This window comes from Neolamprologus brichardi, chromosome 23 (genome assembly GCF_056152115.1).
Source record: "Neolamprologus brichardi isolate AB-2024 chromosome 23, ASM5615211v1, whole genome shotgun sequence".
Taxonomy (NCBI): Eukaryota; Metazoa; Chordata; class Actinopteri; order Cichliformes; family Cichlidae; genus Neolamprologus; species Neolamprologus brichardi.
In genome coordinates, this window is record NC_142125.1 from 32,702,419 (window position 1) to 32,726,010 (window position 23,592).

Sequence of the window (23,592 nt, forward strand, 5' to 3'; positions counted from 1 at the left end):
GTTTACTTGGAAGTAAAGGTGTTTCAAATAACTAAGATAGATTAGCTTGTTTTTCTTAAACCACCTGAACAGAACTTGAGTTGGAGCCTGAAATTAAACAAGGCAGCATTTCCTTCCTTACGATCCAGCAGAAAGAGGTTTTAGCTATAATCCCCCTCCAACTGAAAGAATTCTTTAAAATGACTGTGTGGATTTTTATTTTATTTTATTTAAATCTATTTAACATGGGCTTGGTTTACCTCAGTCGTACTCTTCTTCACCACACACACATTCAGAGCAGTATCTGATTTGCTTTTCAGGCAAGGCTGAAAGGGAAGTTGAACAGTGGAGAAGAACTGCCAACGCTCTGTAAGTGGATTACACACAACTGTGGAAAGCTAACATCAGAGAATCTGTGAGAGCGAGATGAATGAACGAGAGCGAGCGAGGGGTGACCTAGCGTTGGGAGAGCAGCTCATAACCGAGAAAGGTCACAAGTTTGATCCCTGTAACAGCTGCGGAGCAAGATAATGAGACGCCGCGTTCGCCTTCGTTTTAAGACGCTCCGAATATATGTGAAAGTGTAATATGCTAATGAGAAACGTGGCTGACTAATTGCCTGAGCGAGACTGGGGGAAAAGCGAAAATGAGTCTAGGATTGTGTGCTGTGGAAGTGACAGCGAGTTCAAGCGCGTGTCTGTGTGTGTGTGTTCGTCTGGGTGGGTTTGTCAAAGCAAAAACATTTTTCCCCCCTCCCGGTGAGAAGCGCTGATGTTTGCTGCTTAATGCCACCCTCGGCATCACATGGAAGCCGCCTGGCTGATGTGCAGCTGTTGCGAGCTGCCTCATTTGTTTCCTGACATCCATTTACCTCGAGATAAAGGGAAAACAGCGTGGAAATGATGGTCTTGTGAATATATAATGAACATGCTGTCACTCTGAGACAAAAAAACCTGAAAAAAAAGTGCATTCAGAGCCCCCACCCCCCACCCCCGAATATTGGCCGTTGATTGGAGCTGACAAGCGGGCCAACAATGTAAGGGCAGACGTAGATTTTTGTTTTTCCTACAGAAAGCAGCGACGTCTTGGACTGTCCACAGATCCACACGGGCCTTTGTTACTACCTGACAGTAGAGACAGTAATGTGAAACTGTGAACAATGGGACAAGCTTGGATTGGATGATCATAAGAGTTTGATTGAGAATCAGCACTCATACTAATGTGTTTTCCCCCCTTCTTTCTCTCCTTATTGCATTACCTCACCCCTCTAGGTTAGTTTGTCGCAGAAGGAGTCTCGACTCCGGGGGCAATAACGGGAGCAGGGGAAATATCAGGAGTATTCAATTAGAGCGTGCCACAGCTCTCTGTAGCTGACATGTGGAAATTGTAATTTCCTCGACATGATTGATGACAGTAATACAGGACATCGTGAGAGTGCAGACGATGCGAGACCGCTGTGGGAATAACACCGCCCTCTGGTTATGGAGCTCGGTGCTGACTGGCTGAAATGCCTGGAACAGATACACCTGTGTGTAAATGTGTGTGAGCGTGTGTCTGCCAGGAGCTGTGCAGAGCGGCATGTAATGGGTAAAGTTTGACGGGAGGGGGCTTTTGCCCGGAGATACGGCGCAAAAGAAGCGTCGATTTAGCAAAGCAGCAGCTGGCTCGCTGCTGGAGCTCCGCGCTTTCTGTTTTGATGATGTGATGTTTTCATCAGACGGCTGCAGCCAGGTATTTAATCACAGCTGTCAGATGAAGGCCGCTAATCAAGCATCAGAGGTCCATCTACTCAATTGTAATGGGCTGAAATGAAGAACTGATCCCAGGTCAGCACTTTCAAGGCGGCCCTGTAGCTTAACAAGCTGGGCTGAGGCATCAGACTACATTAAACTGGGCTTGATGAAACATGAATTCACAGTGACTTACAGTCTTTAAAGAGAGCACTTTGCTCTTTATTAACAGAGTATGCTTATAACTTATGCTAGAATTAAACTTTATATATCTTCATATAAGGCTCCAGATATACTATGATTTATAGCTTACACGTGGGAAAGTTATCCCAATTATCTCTTTGGATATCAATAAAACCAAGATTGGTGAACTTCTCTCTTAAATTTATCTCAAACTAAAAACATTTCAAAACAGTTTGTTGCTTTTTAAGTTTAAACAGGGCCTATTACGCTTATTTACCACTGTATTTTTACCACCGGACTGTACTAGAATAAGTTTACAAGACAAACAGTTCAAAATAATGTACTTATTCCTAATCCTTACACCGGGGCCTCGGTGCAAGCCCTCAGTTTTCATCCTGTTCTTTTTTGTGATTCACACGCAGAGCTGTCTGAGATGACCATATTAGGGATAACCACTTTCCATGACATCATGCAGAGCTGACAACAGCAAAAACTGTCTGAACTCGAGCATTTATGCAGCCTGAAGAATGGTGAACACAGACTTCTGTGAAACCTGCTTTATGTTTACTAGCATCCAGTATCCACCTGTTACAGAAAATAACAGGAAGTATAATCAACCCACCTCACCCCTAAAGGGCCACACAGGAAGCAACTAGCTGTGGTGCGGCAACCAAAGACCATAGACCAGGCTTGGCCAACTCCAGGCCTCGAGGGCCGGTGTCCTGCAGGTTTTAGAGCTCACCCTGGTTCTACACACCTGAATCAAATGATTAGTTCATTACCAGGCCTTTGGAGAACTTCAAGACATGTTGAGGAGCTCATTTAGCCATTTAAATAATCTGCGATGGCTCAAGGACGCATCTAAAACCTGCAGGACACCGGCCCTTGAGGCCTGGGTTTGGACACCACTGCCATAGACATTAAATGACAATATGCGACGACAAAGTTGCTTTTATGTCAACAGATCAACGAATAAATCAAAAAGGATCAAGAAGAATCAAGTTATGAGTTATTAATGAAGTTACCTCCATGTGTCAGGAATGTGTTCAACTCTCTTTGCTCTGAAGAAAGACTTCCAGAAACAGCTGAAAGCAACAAGCTAACCCGAGCTCTTAAAGCTCTGTCAAAACCAGCATTATTTTCACTACTAGTGAACCCTGTTAATCTGATCTGTAACAGTCTCTTTAAGTCATGGTGAAGACTTCAGTGTAATGAACTTTCCAAAGTGTAGTTTAACTGAATGAGGAAAAACTAATGAGAGGAATTTGTTGAAGCACTGTGTGTGGGCTCCATACACGCTGCAATCTTGTGAGTGCCTTTATGTTAATGTAAAAGCACAAAATCAGACTCGTGCTGACCTCAAAGTGATGAGTAAATGTTACAAGGTCTAAATTGGCAAGACTGCTGCCACAACTTTGCAACAGAAAAGAGATCCGAGTGCCAGGACAGGACAGGAAGTTGACATATTTAAAGTTAAAATGAGTGAATCTCAGAAAGAGGCCTTATTTTTAAACTTACTGGGGCAACAGACCTTTGCTAGGTGAGAATGATGATCTGATCAACCACAGTTCTACAGGGCAACAGCTATATGCACGCTCCTAAATCTAAGTGTAAAGGCAATGAACTGTCTCACACTTACTACACCAAATACAGCTGACAGGTATGAAACCAGCCTGCGCGGATAAATGTGTGCGTACAATCCTGAAGCACAGAGTTGGGTGATTTTCTTCATAATCCGATCGCTCTGTTGTGGATAACAGATACCATTGCTGCAGGGGCCCGGGGTTAATGTAGCGCTATCCACCTTCCATTTCCCCCCACACACACACACACACAGCAGTGCTACAGATGCCAGTGAAAGAACGAGGCACTCACATGCTGGCGAGTTTATTTCCCATTATCAGCGTGAAGATAAAGAGCATAAGCTGCAGCAGTGGGAGAATCTCATTCACATACAGCTATAAATGGTTTAGCCTGCTGCAATTAGTGAACCTAAGTGGACGGATATGAGCTAAATGGCTAAAATGGTATGAACTAATTCGCCTGCCTCTTTTTAACCATTTTTCTTTAGTTGTAACTCATTCAGTCAGTTATAAAAGGCTCACTAACACACATGCGCTCGTGAAACAAAGTTGAGGAAACCGACTAGCATCTCTGCAAAAGCACAGCTTCATTGTTTCTTATTTAGCATTAAAGCAAAATTCCTTCTGACACGACGGTCAGCAGAACCATTAGTTGTTACCAAGTAGGTTGACTTGCTAATATTAGCTTAGTGTGTAAGCGCTAGGGTGGGCATGTGAGACCGTTTTCATTTGACCTCATCATGGAAAAATGCCATCTAAAAACAGCTACAATTACAATAAAAATGAACAAACTGTTTGTGGTACTACTCAGGTAGTGCCACTATAAGGTCCAAACTGGCACGCCTCTAATGTGAAACGCTGGTTTCATGGAGGTCTTTACCTGGGGTGCTGCTGAAGGCTCAGGAATAGGGCAAGGAAACGACTCTTCACACACCGCCAGGCTCCGCACGAGCTTTAGCCTGGTGTTGGACTAAGGGGGTAAGGAGAGGGGTGCAAGTAGGTGGGCACAGTTAAATCCATGCACATACATACCTGTGTCAATTTCATCACACATCACAGTGACAAGCCAAAGTGAAACAGCCAACGAGCACAATTCTTACGAGCATGTCATACAGATCCAATAATTCACATTTCAGCAGACAAGTTTTCCCCGAGTGACTGAGCTTTTCATTGCTAAGATTGTAGCTTCTTATAACTCCTCGAATAACCTGATCAGAGGGAACTTAAGTTTAAAAAAAAAACAAAGGGAAAAAAAACCCCTCAAGCTTTCTCACATTTTTCTACAGGAAACATCAATGCAGCAAGCACAAAGGAAACGTCCAAACTAGCCGTATTCTCATTCATAATTCACATCACAGCCTCTGCTATCAGTCATGTGACGGCATCTCAACACATTGCAGCAAAGTCATTTCAGACATCTGCGTGACAGGTAACACGGGTACAACTTCCATCTCAATCCAAGCAAACAACGCAAGTCAAGTGCACGAGACAGGTCGGAGCATCCGTGCGCAACATGCATGTCGAGAGTACCGTACCTTAGAGTACTTCACAGGCTGTCCACAGGTAGGGGAGGGGGGAAAGGAAAATGAAATCAAACAAACCACAGATGCTTGGAAAAAAAAAAAAAAGGGAGGGGGAAGACTTTTTTTGGTGGGGAAAGAAAGTAACAAATGATATTTGAATTAAATATGAGTGGCCTACATTTTGTGCATGGGTGCACTTCTAGAGCTTGAGCAACTCCAAACAATTCATAGGTTTCAGTTTCTATGATGTCTTTTTAATGTCTGTTCGCAGGCTGAAGAAAAAAAAAAAAACTTAAAGAGCACGGAACAAAATGTGCTGACACAAGTCTGCGAAAATAAAAGATATTAAATGAAAATCTCAAGTTAAGCAATCTCCTTTTTTATATTAGCACTCCATTTATACAGCATGTGTGATCGTTTTATCTAATGCTGCATCCCATCATCATCATCTGCTATATGAACCCCTGAATTACTGCACTCAGTCTTTGATGCTGTTCGGTCTCATTTGACTGAACTTAAGCTGGTGTTAAATGCAAGAAAATACAAGTATATGCTGCTCTCAAACAGCATCTAATCTTTCTGAAACTGCGCTAGGGGATGAAGTTGGGATGGTCATAATATATTTAGGCGTGATAACTGACCAGAGCGTGTCGTTTAAAATGCACACTGAAAACCTCATGTTTAAGATGAAATTTGCTTCTTTTTTTTAAGGAGTAAATCCCATTTCATCCCTCAGGCAACTTTTTTCTTGAACCTTTATTGGATTAGAGTGATCTGCTCATTAGGAAACACCTAAAGTAGCTGGATATTGAGTGGTTACAGAAAGGGGGTTTATACCCCTGTTCTTTGTATGCTGCTGCTCAGTGGGCGTCTACATGGCTCGAGTTTCTCCCACTGATTGGCTCATAAAGATAAATCTCAGTGGTTCTCGCACATACCCTCACTTGGGTGGCCTGGATATATTTATAACTGTCCAAGTTTATTTTTGTTTGAGGCTGCTGATTACATTGTTATCGTGGATGAACTAAACAAAATCAATCTACTTTTCAAACTATTCCCGTCTTATGGTGAAACTTCAGTTGTTGCAAACCAGCTAGCTCCAGTCTTTACAGTCTAGCATTAGTGATAGTCTTTATAGTCCAGGCTGTAATTATTGCTGGTCTCGATGTCAATCAGCTTTTTCCAGTCTCTCGTCTCACAATTGGACAGACTACAACTTGAAGAGCAGCTGGCGATGGTGGTCCTCGTTCCAACACGAGCTTAAGGGCCAATCTAAGCAGAAACCAGGCTAACCAACCACCAAGGCTGAAGAACGGCCAAGCTGATGAAGCTGAAGTCTGTCCAAAGAAGAGCATACGGCAAAAGCAGCAGCCTTGCAGCCAATTCAGTGACAAAATATAGGCTTTGGCTTTTTTGTTTATTAATTAATAAAAACATTTAAATATGTACCCATACTCGTTATATTGTTTGCCTTGCTATATCACAAATATGATGTGATGCTAAGGGAAACACTCTCTCTCTGTCCTTGGACTGGTTCATTTTTCCTTTTTGCTGGAACAATCTACAGAAAGACTGAAATTGTCACATCTGACTACACATCTGAGAATCTGCATCAGCTTAGTGACTGCAATTAAAGTTGCACTGAAGTTCTGACCTTGATACGTTATCTCCAAATTCTGCACTATTGTGTGTTCATTATTGTTAAAGTGTCTGCTCAACCCTTGGCCAAATCACAGACTTTCTCTGGATAAATAATGGATAGATAATCATTTACTGGGAGCAATGAATTAATTTCTGGATAGCATATGCTACCAAAGTGGCTGCACTGCAGGACCCCTTCCTTACACACACACACACACACACACACACACACACACACACTCTCTCTCTCTCTTTCTCTCTCTCTCTTAGCAAGATGCTGCAGAAAACAAAAGCCAGACATTTGGCTGTGAGGGATTCGGGTCAGTTTTGTTCGTTGCTCCATTTAGCTGTCATGTGAAAGCAGGCGCTGGATGTAAGGTGCAGAAAGCAGAGAGAGGCCGCCCGCCTACTAGTGTGTGAGACAGCTCGGTGCCTCTGCGCTTCACGCACTGGTGGCTCTGTGTGTGTGTGTGTGTGTGTGTGTGTAAACAGAAGGTCTCTCAGTAGCACGTAAAGGGAAGTGCGGAGGAGGGGAAAGGTAGGGAGGGGGAGACCTGGCAGGAGCCATTTCAGTGTAAATTGTAACAGAGCCCAGTCCTCTGTTTCCTAATCCCAACACACACACACACACACACACACACACACACACACACAAACGCTGTCCTTCCCACCTGTCCTCTAAAAATCAAAAGGACAACCTATCCCCTCCCTCACTGAGCTCGAGGGCCGCTGTTCGCCTATTTCCAACGCCTGTGACCTGCCGTGCCCCTTTTCTATATCAGGTAATATGGATGTGGAGGAGAGGGTAGCGGGGGTGGAGGGTGGTCAGGGACCGTGAGCGCACCGCTTCACCGGCTAATTGAGCGGTGTGGGGCCGGTGGGGAATGAACAATGCCGCCAGGAGATAAAGGAAAGCGGGGGGAGAGAGGGAAAGGGCTGAAGTCAGCAGAAGTAGGGCGGCCACCAGCCACCTGTCCTGCCGCAGAGGACAGAGCTGGAGAGCTGGAGGCAGATGGTGGCAAAGTCACCCTCTTTTACCTCTGTCGGAACGCATTCCTGCCCCCCGATGCCGCCATACCCACCCCCGCCTCGCCTCGTTTGAGGTACCGCTGCCGCCCCCCTCATTTCTTCGCCCACCCGTTCCTCTCACAATGAACATTTCAGGCATTTAACCGATGCCCTTACACAGAGCAGCGGAATTAGCTTCACCTCCTCCACCGCTGGAAATTACAAGTGGAAAGGTCGGCTGTGTCAGTGCCGTCAGCCTATCCGGGCATTCCAGTAACCATAAAATCACTACGTCAGGGAGAGGAAAAGGCAAAAAAGAAAAAAAGAAAATAACACACAAAACAGAAAAAGCAGCACAATCGCAAGTAGCCTACATTTGTAGAGGTGACATGAAGCAGAGTCACTCAGCTAATGGTCATATCAGACCACACAATGCTACAGCAGCAAAATATATGAGTGGATGAACTGGATTGTACAATTGGACCAATTTACTGCTTATGAAGTCAACTTTTTAATCCAAAAAGAGCATTTTGGGCTTCAAAAGTTGCTTTCTAGTTTCAAACGTAGTCAATACTTTGGCTAAATATATTTTGGTTTTGAGCTGATAGCTGAGATTCTTTCTTTGCTGTGGTGGATTAAAATACTTTAAGGAGGAGAAATCATCCCTCTACTTTCATCTTCTTGCTACTTTCTTGTCTCGCCTCTGCTCTCCTTTCTTTCCTTCATTCTCCAACACCGTGTCTCTTGTGTTCTTCCACCTTCTTCCTCTCCCTAATCCTTCCTTCTTACAACCTCTCCACACGTCTCTCCCTCCCTCTTCCTCCTGTATCTCCTCCTCTCTCCCATGCTGCTTCCCCCACGCTGGTGTCATTCTGTTCCTCAGGGTAACATAGGCGCAGGAAGTTGGAAGATAAGCCTGGATTTGAGCTCCGATTATCTGCCTGCCTGACTCCCTCGCGCTCCCCTCCTCCAACCACAAGGCCAGATTGGCCTGAATCCTATTTTTAGGCAGCAGCCAAAGAGACAATCCTTCGTCTTTCCTGGATTTTGCTTCTTTGACCACACAAGAAGAGATTTCACAATTTCACCATTTAGATTTTAGTGTGCATTCCTCTGTGAGGAAAACCTGTCAGAGCCAGTTTTGCTCTAAATTAACAAATGCTAATTTTTTTGCAGCCCCAAAGCACAATGTTGCAATGACAAAGACCTTATTAATTAGCAGTTTATGTCAAAGTGTTCTCAGCTCTCCTGAAGCCTCAGTAGATAACCAGTTTAATGTCTCCTGTGGAAGAGCCGTGACTTCTTAACAACTTTAACAATTCTCAGCAGCCAGGTAGACAGCAGTGAAGAGTCTCACTATGACTGACCTCAGTGCTGCTGAGGCAGAGTTGAACCCTGCATTATTATTTCTGTCTGCGCCGATTATACATTTCAGAAATAATATTTCCTCGCTGAAACGGCTGGGAGTGCCGCAGGTGACAGAAGATGCCCAGGGCAGTTTTTTCATGGAAACGAGGTGTGGAAAAGAAATGACAGACTTTGCTGAAGTTGTCAGGTAAGTGTCCTCAGCTTATTGAGGCTCCAGTCTACCAAAACACTGTGAAACTGACACTTCATTTCACATTAGTGCTCATTCAATTCAACTTTATTTATACAATGCTTCAAGGCACTTTATCTCGTAAGGTAAAGATCCTATAGTATTCTGGAGGAGACCTCTACAAGCAAGTACTCTGCTACTTTGCAAGTACAACCTGATAATAATGGACCACTGTACTCCAGCCTAATGAAAACATGAGCTAGTTTTTCAGCATCCGCCCTAGGAAGTATGTTTTTACATGTTAGAGATATTCAGCAACGATTCATATTTGTTTAACATCTGCATTGAAGGACCTGATCAAAACTGCCTCCCAAGATTTCTCAAAGTCTTTTGGATGCTAAGTTAATGCCATGATCCAGAGTTAAGTATCTGTTTCCAACTTTTCTGTTCTGAGAAGAGCATAATGTATAAAGCAGTGGTACCAGCACAGAGCCCTGTGGAACCCTGGCTAACTTTCATGTTAGCACACATTGGAATCTATCTATGATTCCAATTATTGCAGTGCATTTCCTTTAATACCAATCTCTGTAGTGAAACACTGTAATCATTGGGAGAAGCACAGATATGAGCTCACTGTGAGAGGCCATAGGAAAGTCATTTCTAACCTCCACCTGTCCCATTTCTGTATTATCGAGAACTCTTTTAACAACTACTCTTTCAAGAACAATTGAAATGAAAGGAATTTTGGATATTAGCCCATAATTAGCTAAGAGACCTGGATCAAGTAAAAGCTTTTTAAATAATAGTTTAATTCACGTCATTGAAACGGAAAACTTTGCAACTTTGAAAGCTTGTCATACGCAACCTTTTTGATAAAGATAAACCGATCGTATTAAAAATGCAACATCTATTAATGGTAAATATTTTTGAACACTGTCATAGGAATGGGGTCTAATAGACATGTTGAGGATCTAAAGGAAGAAATTACTTAAGATAGTTAGTTATAACGCTTATAAATATGTTTTATTTGTGAAGAAACTCATGAAAGCTCTGATTCTTTGTCAGTCAGCTGTAGTGCTGAATGTTTGACTCCCTGCTATTAGTAACAAACTTTTGCTGCTTTCTTTTTGTAGTCACAGTATCCAGAGTCGTACGCGATGAGGATATAACGCTACTGACAAGATAATCTACTCAGGTATCTGCTCTGCACTGTGTTTGCACATGGCAGGAAGCACTTCTTTACATTTCATTACAGCACTTTCACAGAAACACCCGGTGTAACAAAATAGTTTTTCTATCGCTGTGCAGTCCATAATTTTAAAATTACATTTTACAGTCACACAGATATGGAAGAATTGTTACTGACACATTTTAAGGTTTAACATAAATCAGCATTCTTTACCTGTATGTCCTTTTTATTGTTGCAACCATGTTCATCTCTGCTGTTCTGGCTCTGGTCAGACACCTCAGTCTTGGCGTCTTTTGCAGATGACACGGGTTCGGCGGCTTCGGAAACCTTCATTGTTTCAGTGTCGACGTTATCAGACATTCTCATTGCAAAGTCTTACAGGGAGATGCTGGCAAATACAGAGGACCTGAAAGACAGGAATGTGTCGATGAGAGCTAGCATCTTTGGGAGAGAAAGAAGTTCGGATGATTATGTTTGAAGGGTAAGTTCCAAATAACAAGAAGCTACACGCCATCATTTCAAAGTATTTTTATTAAATTTGAAACACAGATTATACAGAATTTTATTATATTTTTTATTATATCAGCTCTTTAAAAGCAACAACAGTAGTGGCTGATTCAGATACAAAAAGGTAAATTGGGCGTAGTGACAATTGTCTGATCTATTCAATTATGTTAACTTTGCGTGTGTTGTTCAATATAATGTGTCAGTAACAGAGTACCATTTGCTAGCAGGAGAGATAACATAGCATGGCTAAATCTAGAGGTACTTTACATTCTGTAAGTCAACAACTTTTTTACCTTTGCAATAGTGTCTTTTGTTGATTTATTTATTTTTTTTAATTAACTGCAAATTCTGGTCAAGAGAGCTGACGTGGCAAAAAACTAATGCCAACACCTTTACAGACATATTCTCTCTCACTTTTCATTATGCTATGTTCATTTAAATTTTCATTCGAAAGATAAGTGTTAGAATTATTATCAACTGTTTACATACTAAATTAGTGATGGCATGCAATGACACTAAGATTCGGGAGTTGTAGAGACCTTCCTCAATCTTTATGCTGACTCTTTAGACTGGGAAAGACAAAAAGTTCACACAATTTTATTAATTATAAATAAAACATGAAAGAATTATAATTATTATCATCATTGTTATCATCATCATCATTGTTATTATTATTATTATTATTATTATTATTAAATGCCACGGAAAAATGTGTACATTTAAAAATAACAACAGCATATAAGAGTATACAAAAGTAATAAGTGTATTAGTACAGCATTATGGTACTTTAAATTATTCCCTTTGTTGCAGTAGCTATATTCTATGTCGTAATAAATAAAGCTTACTTACTTTGTGTTATTAGATCAGGTCCACTGCATTCTTGTCTAAAAAGTGCTGAGTAATGAAAGTTTGACTTGTGGATATTATTTTGAAAAACAAAGCAACAATGCAGCAGGAGACATAACTGCACCGATTGTATGTGGGTGCAATACGGAGCCATACTGTAATTGACTTTGTCCATGATGGGTAGCTTGAGTTACTGCAGAACAAACATAGGTGTTACCAATAGTATTACTGGATGGTTGGAATTGAGCCATTAGTTCATTTTAAGTGGATTTGAGTTTGACAACCCAAGCACTTTTCAGACATGGATGTATCATATTGCTGGCTTCAGTTTGGTAAAACATCCAACATTTGTATGAAAGACAAAGAATACTTTGTCTTTCATACAAATGAGCAATGTAAATGAATTTTCTTTGAATTGAATTATTTTTAATCCCTCTTTTGTTTTAATGACCCGTTTGTAATGTTTCCATCTTCGTCGACTCCTTGCTGCGTAGCGAAATCGTAAAATAGTTCAAATAGATGAAAATAAAGTATTTTTTAAGAAAGTAATCATAATTTTGGTGAGCTGAGACACACAGCACATTAAATATGCCTGCACGCAGTTTAGACATGTATAGTGTTGAAAGTGGTGCCAATTATTATGAGAGCAGACCTACTGAGATTTCCCCTGCAACCAAACATAAAGCTGGAACATTTTGATAAATGTAAAAGACTGGATAAAAGGGCCAAAGAAAGTCTGCAGTGACAAAGGGCTATGCAGTAGCAGGCAGGAGAAAGAGGAGGGCAGGCGGTCGGTGGCACCAACACAGTCTGTGGTCATCAGTCATTACTTTTTCTTTGCGCTGTCTCGCAGCTCTGCAGCTGTTCAGCCCGAGACAATAGGCATGAGTGGACGAGATGCAGCAGGCGCACAGCTTAGTGCTGTAAGAAAACACATTAATATTATAGTGTTTGTTTCAGTTTGAAGGGGGCTGCTTTAGAATATCAGCAAACACACTTTCTAGTTCCCACATAAGGATGTTTATTTAGGATTAAACATAATACGGTGTGATTTACATTTTATATTATATTTTATAGAAGGGATTTTACTCACGTATTTTTGTATTATTTTATGTTCCAAAGAAGAAGGCTGTAATTAAATCTTTGTTTGTTGTTATGCACAAAGCAGGAACACTCCCATCGTGATAACAGCTGCAAAAGTTGGTAGCTGTGTTGTTAACGCAGAGCAAGTGTTTAAAGTCTAATATGGCGTAGAGTAAAAAGTAGGCCTTTCAAAATAAAATGCCTCTTCGTGGTTGCTGATCCCAGAACATAAGTTGCCTTGGACCTATGGCCCACTGCAGGACGCATCTGTGTAATACCGCGACCTCCCCGTGTTTTAAGTCATGGTGCGAGTTCATTTTGCTGATATGCCTTAATTGTACAGCTTGGTCCCATGCAGTGTCTAACATACACAGACTCACAAGAAGGGAGGGTAGACATCTGGTACATGAGAGCTATGATTAATAGGTTAATTAGAAATGGGCTCATCAAATTCACGTTGCACATCAAAAACTGGAAGCACACATCACAGCACTTACTCTGTGCTTGAGTGTGTACGTGTACGGCTGCGTGTGTGTTCCAGCCTTCAACCTATTTGCCCGCAGTGATCAGAGCCATTTTCCTATCTGATCACTGAGCAGCAAAGCGGCTGCCTGAGACTTGATTGTTTATATCCATCCCAAAAGAGCTGAGGCAGCAAGAGGGAGCTGCTCTCTTTAAAAACGTGGCATCCAATTCCTCCGTGTCAAAGTAATTGACTTTTACAGCGGTCCACAGCTCAGGCGGATGTACCGCTCACCCGGCGGTTTGCATGGCTAAGAGTTTTGCTAAAAATCTAGCCGGGCACTGAAGAATCAGATTTTGAATTTCTATGACCTGTCAGAGGTTTGACAAAAGCAATGACGGCTGCTGCTTTACATTATTTTCACATTCTGAAGGAAAACAGCTTAATACTCCAGAGTCCTGCACATGGCTTTGAATATTTAGCGTCTGTTGCTGACATTTTGATGAGTGAAGTCTCTTGAGTCGCTCTGTTGAAGATTTGCAATATTGGACAGATATTTTCGAGCGCTGGGCTTGTGATGGATAGCCATTTTGTCCCTCACCGAATCACTCATTCTTCCAAACACATTTTATCATGGGACTGGAGTGTTAGACTAAATTTGGCTTCAGACTTTGATGCATTTGAATTTCACCGTCTCGTCTCTCACAGCTGAGGTAATTGCACAGTGTGCCTGTTTAGAATCCCCCATGCTTAGACTGCATAAGTAATACAGATCATCATTTGGTCCTTAGTGTTACATTAAAGAATTCAGGGAGAAGCAAACTGGTCTCTTTATGAGTTGGAGCGAAAACAGACATCAACATTTTTTTTTAAATATGTGTAGTTCAATATAAACAAACATCATTTAAAAAATAAAGGACTGTTTTTTTAAAAAAAAAAAAATACAAATTTTAATTAATTTGGCAAAGTCTTCATGTATAATGTATTCTTCAACGATGCTCGTAACTCTATACAGTTACCCAAAAAGTACTCGATACTTGACACTTTAGCCAAAAAATTGTTTTACCCTGTTAAATTAACACCATCTATTACAACATTACAGACCGGCAGAGCTGACAACGTTAGCTGCGTAGCACCAATATTTACGCTTCGTTTTTATTATTAGCCACAAGCCATTTGCGAAATGATAACTGGCAAAAGGCTAATGTGGCTATTAGGTAATTATTAATTGTTAAATGGATAATGTTAATGTGTGTTAACGTGAATGAGCATCTAATCTGATAGTAGTTTTTTTTCCCCCAAAGGGTTTTTTAACAACCCTAGTTTTACATACAAAGGACTACAAGTTGTAAATGCTATGTGCACTATTAATATCAGATTCAAACTGAGCATAAAAGAAGGAAAAACAACAACTTGGGCATATCATCTGATGTCTTTTATCTGTGTCAGGGTTTTAAAGATTTCCAGAGGTATACATTTGTAACCTGCCAGTCCTGGCGTTGAGTCCAGTTTTCACTTTGGCTGATTCGTATATTCATTCGAAAAGCCAGAACTGGCAGCACAGAAGACCATTTTTTCTTCTGTGCAACGGAAAACTTTAAAAAGAAGAAGAAATATCTTTTTTATATTTTCCACAAATCTGCAGAAGATTGGGAGGTTAAAATCCAACCCCAAATGAACTGCAGCATATCCCAGAATGTCCATCTAATGCTGTTCATGTCTGCATTGCTCTGTAGTTACAGCTCCAAAACACCAGTTGGCAGCGAGCTTCAAGCTTCTTTGGGTACTTTAAACAACCCTAACAGAGTTGATGAGATCAGATCTCAGTATTTGATCTAGTAAGTGTTAAAGATTGTAAGTTTAACTAACTGCATCAACACAAAAACAGAAGGCTTTGGAAGTCATTGAATTTAGATGGACACTGGTAGAGCAATGAAAAAATGTCTTTAAACAAATCAATAATAAACTGAACATGTTTAAGTTGATTTGCATGTTGGCACAACATACTGCTACACTGTGATGCATAGTTACAAATCAGAAGCAGGACACTTAGTTCATCTGCACAGATTGCACACATGAATGGAAATGATTTGGGTTTGCAGCTGGTCGACTGGAGCATCATTAGAACATCTGTTGTACTTTACCTTCCTCAGAGGAGTGTAAATTTGAAATGTCTTATTTGAAGCATGTCTTATTTGTCAAATGTTTTTCTGGCTAAAAATCAATAACACTGATTTTAAAAAGACTTAAGTACAGAATCACTTAAAATAGATTTAATATACATTTTGGTGAAAAGGGGATAAGGTCAGGGTATAACAGATGGATTGTGTCATAATACGAGGTAAATACACAGGTATGGGAATGATTATTGATCATATGACAGACTGTAGCACTATAGTTCTGTGCAGTGTTAGAAATTTACATTTCTATGCTAAACCTGTCAGTGAAATACACACTCTATTAAACCTGGATATATATATGAACACACAGGCTGCTTTTATAACTACAGCATAGCTATAGAAAATGTAACAACATCCATATATTTACTCTGTCAGTGTGACATGATGAAATACTCCAGGACTTTATTCTCACCGAGTGACATTTCATTGATCTTGTGGTTTATTATTCCCCGTGAAATTCCACCAATCTACCGTGTCAATGTTCATTTTCATTCATAATATCAGAAATGATAGTGAGATATTTACTAAGATAGTAACATTGTCCATGCTGCCCAAGTTAAGTGTATTTCATCCATCTATAGATTTTTTTAAATTTGTGTGCAGGAAGTACCTTAAAAGAAACTCATTGGATTTGATTTAAGTTTTTATAATAATAAAAAAATGTGGAAAAGAGTCAAGACAATTATATAAGTACATTTGGAGTGACGACGACTGCACACATTCCTAAAACAAATATATGAAACAAACATGCAAACTTTCTGTGTTCCTGACTATTTTAGTTACGACATCTTGTTATCTTGTTATGCTTTCTGATTGGACAGTAGTGTCACGTGACAGCGAATGCGTGGAAACATTGTATCGAGCAAATTTTATGGAAATTTACTTACTATTCAGGTTACATAAAAGTAAAAAAAAAACAAAACAAAAACGTACTTCTTGCGTAGCCAGTGGTGGTTGTGGCAAAGGAGGATGTGGCTGGTGAAGTCGATGAGGCTGAGCCTACCGATGCCATCCGAGACTTCTTTGCCCATGTCTGCTTCAGCTGCTCTGAACAGTGAGCGGGGCCTCTGACACCCTCATGACCCCTGCAGACCTGCAACCGAGAGAGGGACGTGGTTAGTGCTGCAGCATTAGAGCGAGCGAGGTCGGAGGTTAGGAGCAACGCTGTCACCGAGGTCACGTGGACTGACAGCAGTCAAGATGTCAGCAACTCTGAAATATATTGTGTTCCATGGCCAAAAAAAAAAAAAAAAAAAAAACCGGTAGAAGTGTGGCGAGTGTGTATTTCTGGGCCTATGCGTGCGTGTGCCCCATAAATAATGGATGAGCACAGCGACTGGGAGTGCGGTAGAGGCAACAAGAGAAGGCACCCCTGCCAACCTCGTAAAAACCAAGCATTAGGAATTCAGAGAGCAGCAGGGGAAGATAGCATTTCTCAGCTCAGAAATCCTCTGCCATTTGGTGCCACAAATTTCAAATCGTCTAATGTACAATCTCTATTTTCCAGCAAATTCCTTTCTAGCTGAACCACAGGGTGAACCTGGCTGGGCAGACATCTGAAAACAACAACAACACAGCTGTGAAATATCGACACAATACCGGAGAAGAGAAATTGAGAATTCCAGCTGTATTACCGAATCAGTGTTTTTCCATGCACACTGCTGCCCTATTCGCTACGTTCCTCTTTTATATTGTGAAAACATGACCTTATCGGCTCACTTTGCAGGTGCAACTGCCAAATGAAGTTGCTAAACATCAGGTTACACTTGACGCCAATTACCATTTACATTTCAAATCAATATTCTAGTTATTTTAGGTTGATTATTTGGTGTTTAAAATGTCAGCAAAATGTCAGAAAAGCAGCCATATTTCTTAAAGTTCAAGGTTCTGCGTTTTAATTTTTTTGGGGGGGTCAGTTGGCTGATAAGACCATAAAATCACTTTGCAAGAAAAGAACAGTTGCCCATTTATTTCCCATCAAACTGCTAACTGATTAATCGCATCCTCAGACCACATGCTGGACATTCTCCTACAGCTGACCCACTCCGAGGCCTCTTCCACATATCCGTCACATTGCTCTTGGCCTCTCCCAACTCCTCTAATCTGTTGCTAAGTAGGTGGGCGAGATGCCACGCTGACTCTGGTACCCAACGGTGCCAAGGTGTGGCTCTCTCTGTGCCAGCCAAAAAAGAAAATAAAAGGCAGAGTGCAATCTCAGCTCGATTTCTATTCTTCCATCTCATGACATCTCTGCCTGGAGCCAGACGCACAGACTGAGATGATGGGTGTTGCTTTTCTCCGAAACTGCACCACGGATCCACCTACGCTGCCTAGAATATTTCTGCACACTGACTTAAACATGACCTGCTTAGTGTCATTTCCACTGCATTCCACATTGTGTGAATTTTGTAGTCATGTAGCCAGAATCACCTCTGCACCCACAATCACCTGAATCATCTTTCCTTCTTGTTCTGAGCTGCGCTTATCCCCCCCTCCCCTCCCTGCTTTTATCTCTATCTAAATGCGCTCTGCACTTTTTACACGCCTGTCCGTGTGTGACGGGAGTATCATCTTGGTGTCGCGGCTCGAGATTTTGCCCCCTAGTTCAAAGCAGAAGTGGTGCTGATTGGAACCAGTGCAGATAGTGGCAGCCAAATATCTGGAATAAAAAAAAATGGGAGCCTGCTCCTGCAGCTATCACACACACACACAGTGTAAAAGTTGCTCTGACAGCAGTGCAGATGAGTCTGGCCGTGGGCGCTCCAGGCTTTATGACCAGAGCTGCTGAGTGAACGGTGCAGACGTGGATTAGCCGGCTGGCTTCGGGACTTCACACTGAGCCTCTGTGTGTGTGCAGTAAACACCGTATGCTGGTGCAAACAATGCACACCCAAAAGATGTTTTGACAGACACAGACAAGGGAACATCCCCATTTCATAGGTGCTCAACAGCTTATAATACGCCCTAGCACTGCACAACACACACGCGCTCTCACACATACACACACAGAGCAGTGGACTTGTCGAGCTCCTCCGCCTGCCTGTGTGTCCTCCAGTATTGTGCTGGAGCTGACAGGGAGTGGTTCATTGGCATTACAGTCACCGCAGAGCACAGCAACCTTAAAGAGGCTGCCCGAGGCATCGTTCAGTGTCACATCACCCCTTCGCACCACCTTAATCGCGCCGTTTGACGGCATATCGGCGACCTTGTGCACATGCGTGCGCACGCACACACACCCCAAATATACCCACTTGTTCACAGCACAAATTGAGGAATGCATCACATTAATCATGAGCCACATATCCGCACATGCAAATATTCTGTGTTCTTGTTCTTGTAGCAAATTAACTCTTGAGGAACCCACAGCAGGGTCATGAGGGTGGCCATCAACTGAGCCGAGTTAATCACACACCGAGCTCTTGATGGGCTCCTCTCGGCGACAATTATGCTCGATGGCGAGCTAATGAGAAATTTCTCAATCACTGTGAAGCGCATGAGAACCTGCTGGTGAAGGAGAGCAACGCACTCCAGTCTACTTATTTTATTTATGCCTTTATCCACAGACACAGCTCTCACAGCCTCTCTGTTTTTTGCAAAGGCTGACCTTTCCTTCCCACACCTCCGCTGCGCTGTGCTCTGTTCTGCACTCTGTGGATCAGGGCTCTTGTCTCGCCTATAAACCACCTCAACTGAAGGTGAAGGACCCTCATTCCCTCCCTCTATCTGCTACTCTATCCCCCGGCTCTATTCTCGGTAGAGAACGGGGGAGGAAGACGGGGTGGAACACAGCGAGCTATCACCTTCAGAAGCTTCAAAGAAAATCTGCCAGTGATTTCTCAGCATTTCGAAAACAATAATTTTTTTTATTTATTTATTTTTAAACATTTTTAAAAAAAGAAGAAAAGGAGCAAGTAGCGTCTTCACGCATTCTGCCGCATTGAAAAATAAGTTAATCACTGCTGAAGAGCTTTTGCAAATATTGCACACACAGAAAAAAAAACAACAGAGATGTAAAACAGTAACCAGAGCTCTATTCAGACAGTTACAAAGATACCGCGCCGTCACCTGCTCGCTGTCCAAATAAAAATGACCACTTATGTTTAGCTGATTTCTTCCCACTTTGCAGGGGGATGCCAAAATTTCCCTTTGTTGTGCCAACTTAAACACACACAAAAACATTTAAAGCATGACATGCACCCTGTCTAATAAAACCAGGCATCAAATAAACAGTTAATTAGGCTACTAATGCTGGCTCACATTCATGGCGCTACAATAAAATTGATTTTGCTGTTTTGCTTAACTGAGTAACTAATCTCCCATTTTCTACACATTTCTGCTAATTGCAAAGCAAAGAGAAGCACTGACAGGGGAGCTATATAATTGGACCGCAGAACGATCAGGGTAAAACCGATGAAATTATATCACTTTCATAACACTGCTCGCCTTGATTTTGCGACGACTGAGGCTGTGTCAGTTTAAGGAAGTGCTCGTAATAACCGAGAGTGAATTAACAGAAATAAATAAATAAATAAACAAACAGGCACAAATGAGACTCTAATTGCGCTGCTCGCTCTGCCTCCAGGTCGCAAAAGGCAGCGCGGCACAGCAGAGGTGCAGGCAGCCAGCATTAATAAATTAAATCCACAGTGGAGCATGGAGGTAATCCATTACCTATCCCATAGGAGAGCTTCCAGGGAATATCAATCTAAGCAATTAGTACTAGAAACAGTAAACAAAGAAAACTAACATGCAAGCCTGGCAGTTTTAATCTATGGAGCTTATGGGACAGGAAGCACTCAAAAAGTCTGTGAGAGTCATTAAAAGTCAATTTGTAAGAGAACACCTGCAGAACAAACAAGGAGGAAACGAGGGAAACAAGAGGACGACGGTTGGCTAGAAAAAAAATAAATAAAAAAATAACCAGTGCAGAGCGAAGCCTCTTATTGGCTGATCTCTGTTAATTATCCTCGTAATGAAAAGCAGAAGCGGAGCTGAGCAAACCAGCCAGGAGATTTGGAAATGCTCGAGCTCGAGCTTCAGCGAGTAACACGCCGCTGACGGCACAGCGCAGCTCGTGTTGTGCTTAGTTTAACAAGCCAAAGGAAGAAAGACCCCACGCTTGCTTACTGACTGGATGCCTTGCAATGACAGAAGAGAGGCAGAAAAGCTGATGCAGGAGACATTCTTAAAAAAGCAGAACAAAAGGAACATATAGAGGAAAATCAACCTTACTCAAAAAGTACATGAAGAAATTGTTCAAAAAGCGCAGGAACAGAACAAGTAATACTAACTGTACCTAAGTCGTGTCTGCTCACTGTCAAAGTGCTGCAGGACGTACCTGCCTGGCAGCTCTGCTCTCCATCCTTTCTGCTATGCGACCGCTTAGTTTCCATTGTACAGGAGGCACAATTTGCTGGAGAGGAGGCTGGAGTTGCCTCCCAGCTCGCTCCTCGGCAGCTGCCTCCTGTACGCTCGCTCCACTGAGTGAGGGTGGAAGACAGGGAGAGGAGAGTGTAAAGGGAGAGGACGAGGGGTGTGGGTGTCACAGAGAGAGAGAGAGAGAGAGAGAGAGAGGAGGGGAGGCGGAGGCAGGGAGGAAGGGAGAGAGCTGTGCGAGCACAAGTCTACCTGCCACAACCCATCAAGCCAGCCAGCCTTGGAGACAGCGCCAAATCAACAGCTGGCCCCTGTGTGATGTCAGAGCCTCAACAACCAGTCACGGCGGCCGAGGCCGGCCGGCACTACAGAGCGGACTGAACCAAAGTCACCAGCTAAATGGGGCTCTTCATTAGCTGCTTTAGGATAGAGGCGGGGGAAGGAGGATGATGAGGAGGAAAAAGGGCAGCTAGGGACATGGGATAGATGGAAGGAGACAGAGAGGAAGAGGAGAAAACAGGAGGGCGGGAGATAGAGAAAACACAAAGAAAGGTGCTCAGAGGAAAAAGAAAGGAGAGAGAGGCGGCAAACAGGGGAGGAGGAGAAGATAGGAGACAGGAGCGACGGTTCTGCAGCCAGCTAGGTGCTCAAAGAGCAGGTGGAGAGACGATGGGGAGGCGCTGGCTGCTGAGAGGCCGAGCTGTTCACTGGGCTACCTTCCCATTCAAGCTGGCACCCTGCTTTTCGCACGAAAAAAAAAAAAAAAAATCAAGGCTACAGCTAATCCCACTGACTCAGAGATAGACAACACCTGAAATACCTCCTGTTACTGCAACTGAAAGGAAATGTGCTGCAATAAGACATTTCGTTAAAAAAAACAACAACAACAACATAATAAATGTGTAATTGGTGAATTAGGGGTTCACTGATTGTCACGTTCTGGGCAGATACTGATTTTTTCAGTTCATATATTTTGGTTTTGGATTTATCTTCATATAAAAAAAATGATGTGTTTGAAAACCTTTGTCATTGCTTTAAAAAAAAAATTCCACCAGCAGAGAATAGATGATGTAAGGTGCAAAGACAAAAAGGGAAAACTACTTGGCAGAAAAGCAAAAAAAAAAAAAAAAAAAAAGTGAATTTCTGTGCCAATACCGATGTATTAACATGACAATACAGCCTATAACCAATATTTTTTCTTTTGAATTGTTTGTTGTTGGAATGTATTTCACGCTCTATGTGGGGAAACAAAGATTTTTGTGTAAACTAGGTCTAGTAACTGACCTGTTTAAAAAGCTCTTCGTCTCATCACACAAGTTTTTATCACTTTGCCAGTGCAAAACTGATACTGTACAGTGTAACAGGAGAGTTACATAGCAGAGATGAAGTGATGTGAAATTGAGAGCTGATACAATGTTTAGACAAACAATTTGTCCAATTTTTTGTGTGTTTTTAAACCTGCCCAAAATAGAGGTGACACATCAGTAGCTGGTATCAGTCAAAAGGATACCGATATTCAGGCAATATTAGAGATGCAACATTTTAAGCAAAAATGTAACTCCATATTCATCAAAGACGCCTGCCCCCACCAATCACAAACTGCTTTCAAAGAACAGCACATAATTGTGGCAGACTTGTGACTTGCTAGCTTTACCTGAGGGGTATACTATGAAGTAAGTTTATAGTACGCCCAGCCAAGTTTCCTTTGCGTTAGCTGGCTTGACAAAACCGAAAACCCCTGTGAGAGAAAACTGTTATCAAACAGTTGTTATCAAATTTCTTTGACTAAACCGGGCTCTTTGCTTTAGAGTCTGTGACATAAAAAGGGGAGATTCACGCCTCACATGACTATTCTTTGGCACAAAATGATCCCTGCCAGTGCCACCTATTCCAGTAAGGGATGTTATATAACGGTGAAATAGTGATAAAAATCTACAAAGAAAATACCAAATTTAACAATTAAATACAATATTGTTGCAAATAAGACAGAAAATTAATGCAGTAGAAAACCATAAATCTTTGGATCTAGAACATAAGAGTTGTGAAGGTAGAATTCAGGCTGCGCATGATTACAAATCGCCCTTAAGAGCTTCCATTTTGAGCCTGCCTTTCATAACTTATGAGGGGTTAACAGGAAAAACAATTAGGGCCTCCTCCATCTGCCTTGTTTATTTTATTAAGTAAAGAAAGTTCTTCTGTCCTCTGTACATGCAAAGAAGAGGGGATGCTAATAGCTGCATGGTGAATATAATCTACTTCATGAGACACTTTCATCACTAAGTGACTGACAGGCTGTCAAAGACACGGGAAGTCACAAACAGGTCCTATGCGCAGCCGAAGTCTAGACTGCCATAATGTGATTGTTTTTGTCCTTTCAGTCACTCAGACTTTTAGGAGCAAACACAGTGGGCGGAAAAGTTCCTGCTGTCACTTAGCAACCAACAGCAGGCTGCGACAAACGATCCGATCCAATCCTGCCTCATAATTGTACCATTCGTTATGCCAGGTCTCTGAAGAATTTATTATTGTGCTTTCTTAATCCCATGAAAAGGTCACCAATTGAACAAACAATTTATGGATCGAGGGGATGAATTATTTAATGGCTCAAGCCAAATATTATAGGAATGAGAGGGTTTTTTTCACCTTCCCCTGGAAGGCGATGAATTATTTAGTCATCGGGGCCACATCTTTGGTGAAAGCTATTACACGGCAACCTCAACCTCAATATCGGATAATGTCATCAGCTCCGAATATGGCCCAAACC

At 42.0% G+C, this 23,592-nt stretch overlaps 1 protein-coding gene across 9 annotated transcripts in view; it reads right to left on the reverse strand.

Moving 5' to 3' along the window:
* LOC102794246 (R3H domain-containing protein 1) overlaps positions 1 to 23,592 on the reverse strand; it is a 52,598-nt gene that overhangs the window by 27,307 nt on the left and 1,699 nt on the right. For 5 of the 9 annotated variants that reach the window (XR_015717211.1, XR_015717210.1, XM_087836495.1 and 2 more), the window contains exons 2-5: positions 16,386 to 16,545; positions 10,587 to 10,779; positions 5,011 to 5,028; positions 4,356 to 4,445 (exon numbers count right to left, since the gene is read on the reverse strand). Coding sequence is in view for 7 of the 9 variants with exons in the window: in XM_087836495.1 (XP_087692621.1) it covers positions 4,356 to 4,445; positions 5,011 to 5,028; positions 10,587 to 10,739 (261 nt within the window). In the remaining 2 variants the exon portion in view is untranslated. Of the gene's footprint in view, positions 1 to 4,355; positions 4,446 to 5,010; positions 5,029 to 10,586; positions 10,780 to 16,339; positions 16,546 to 20,748; positions 21,009 to 23,592 lie in introns of those variants that run through there. The other 4 variants (XM_087836491.1, XM_087836492.1, XM_087836493.1 and 1 more) reach the window with 4 other exon arrangements.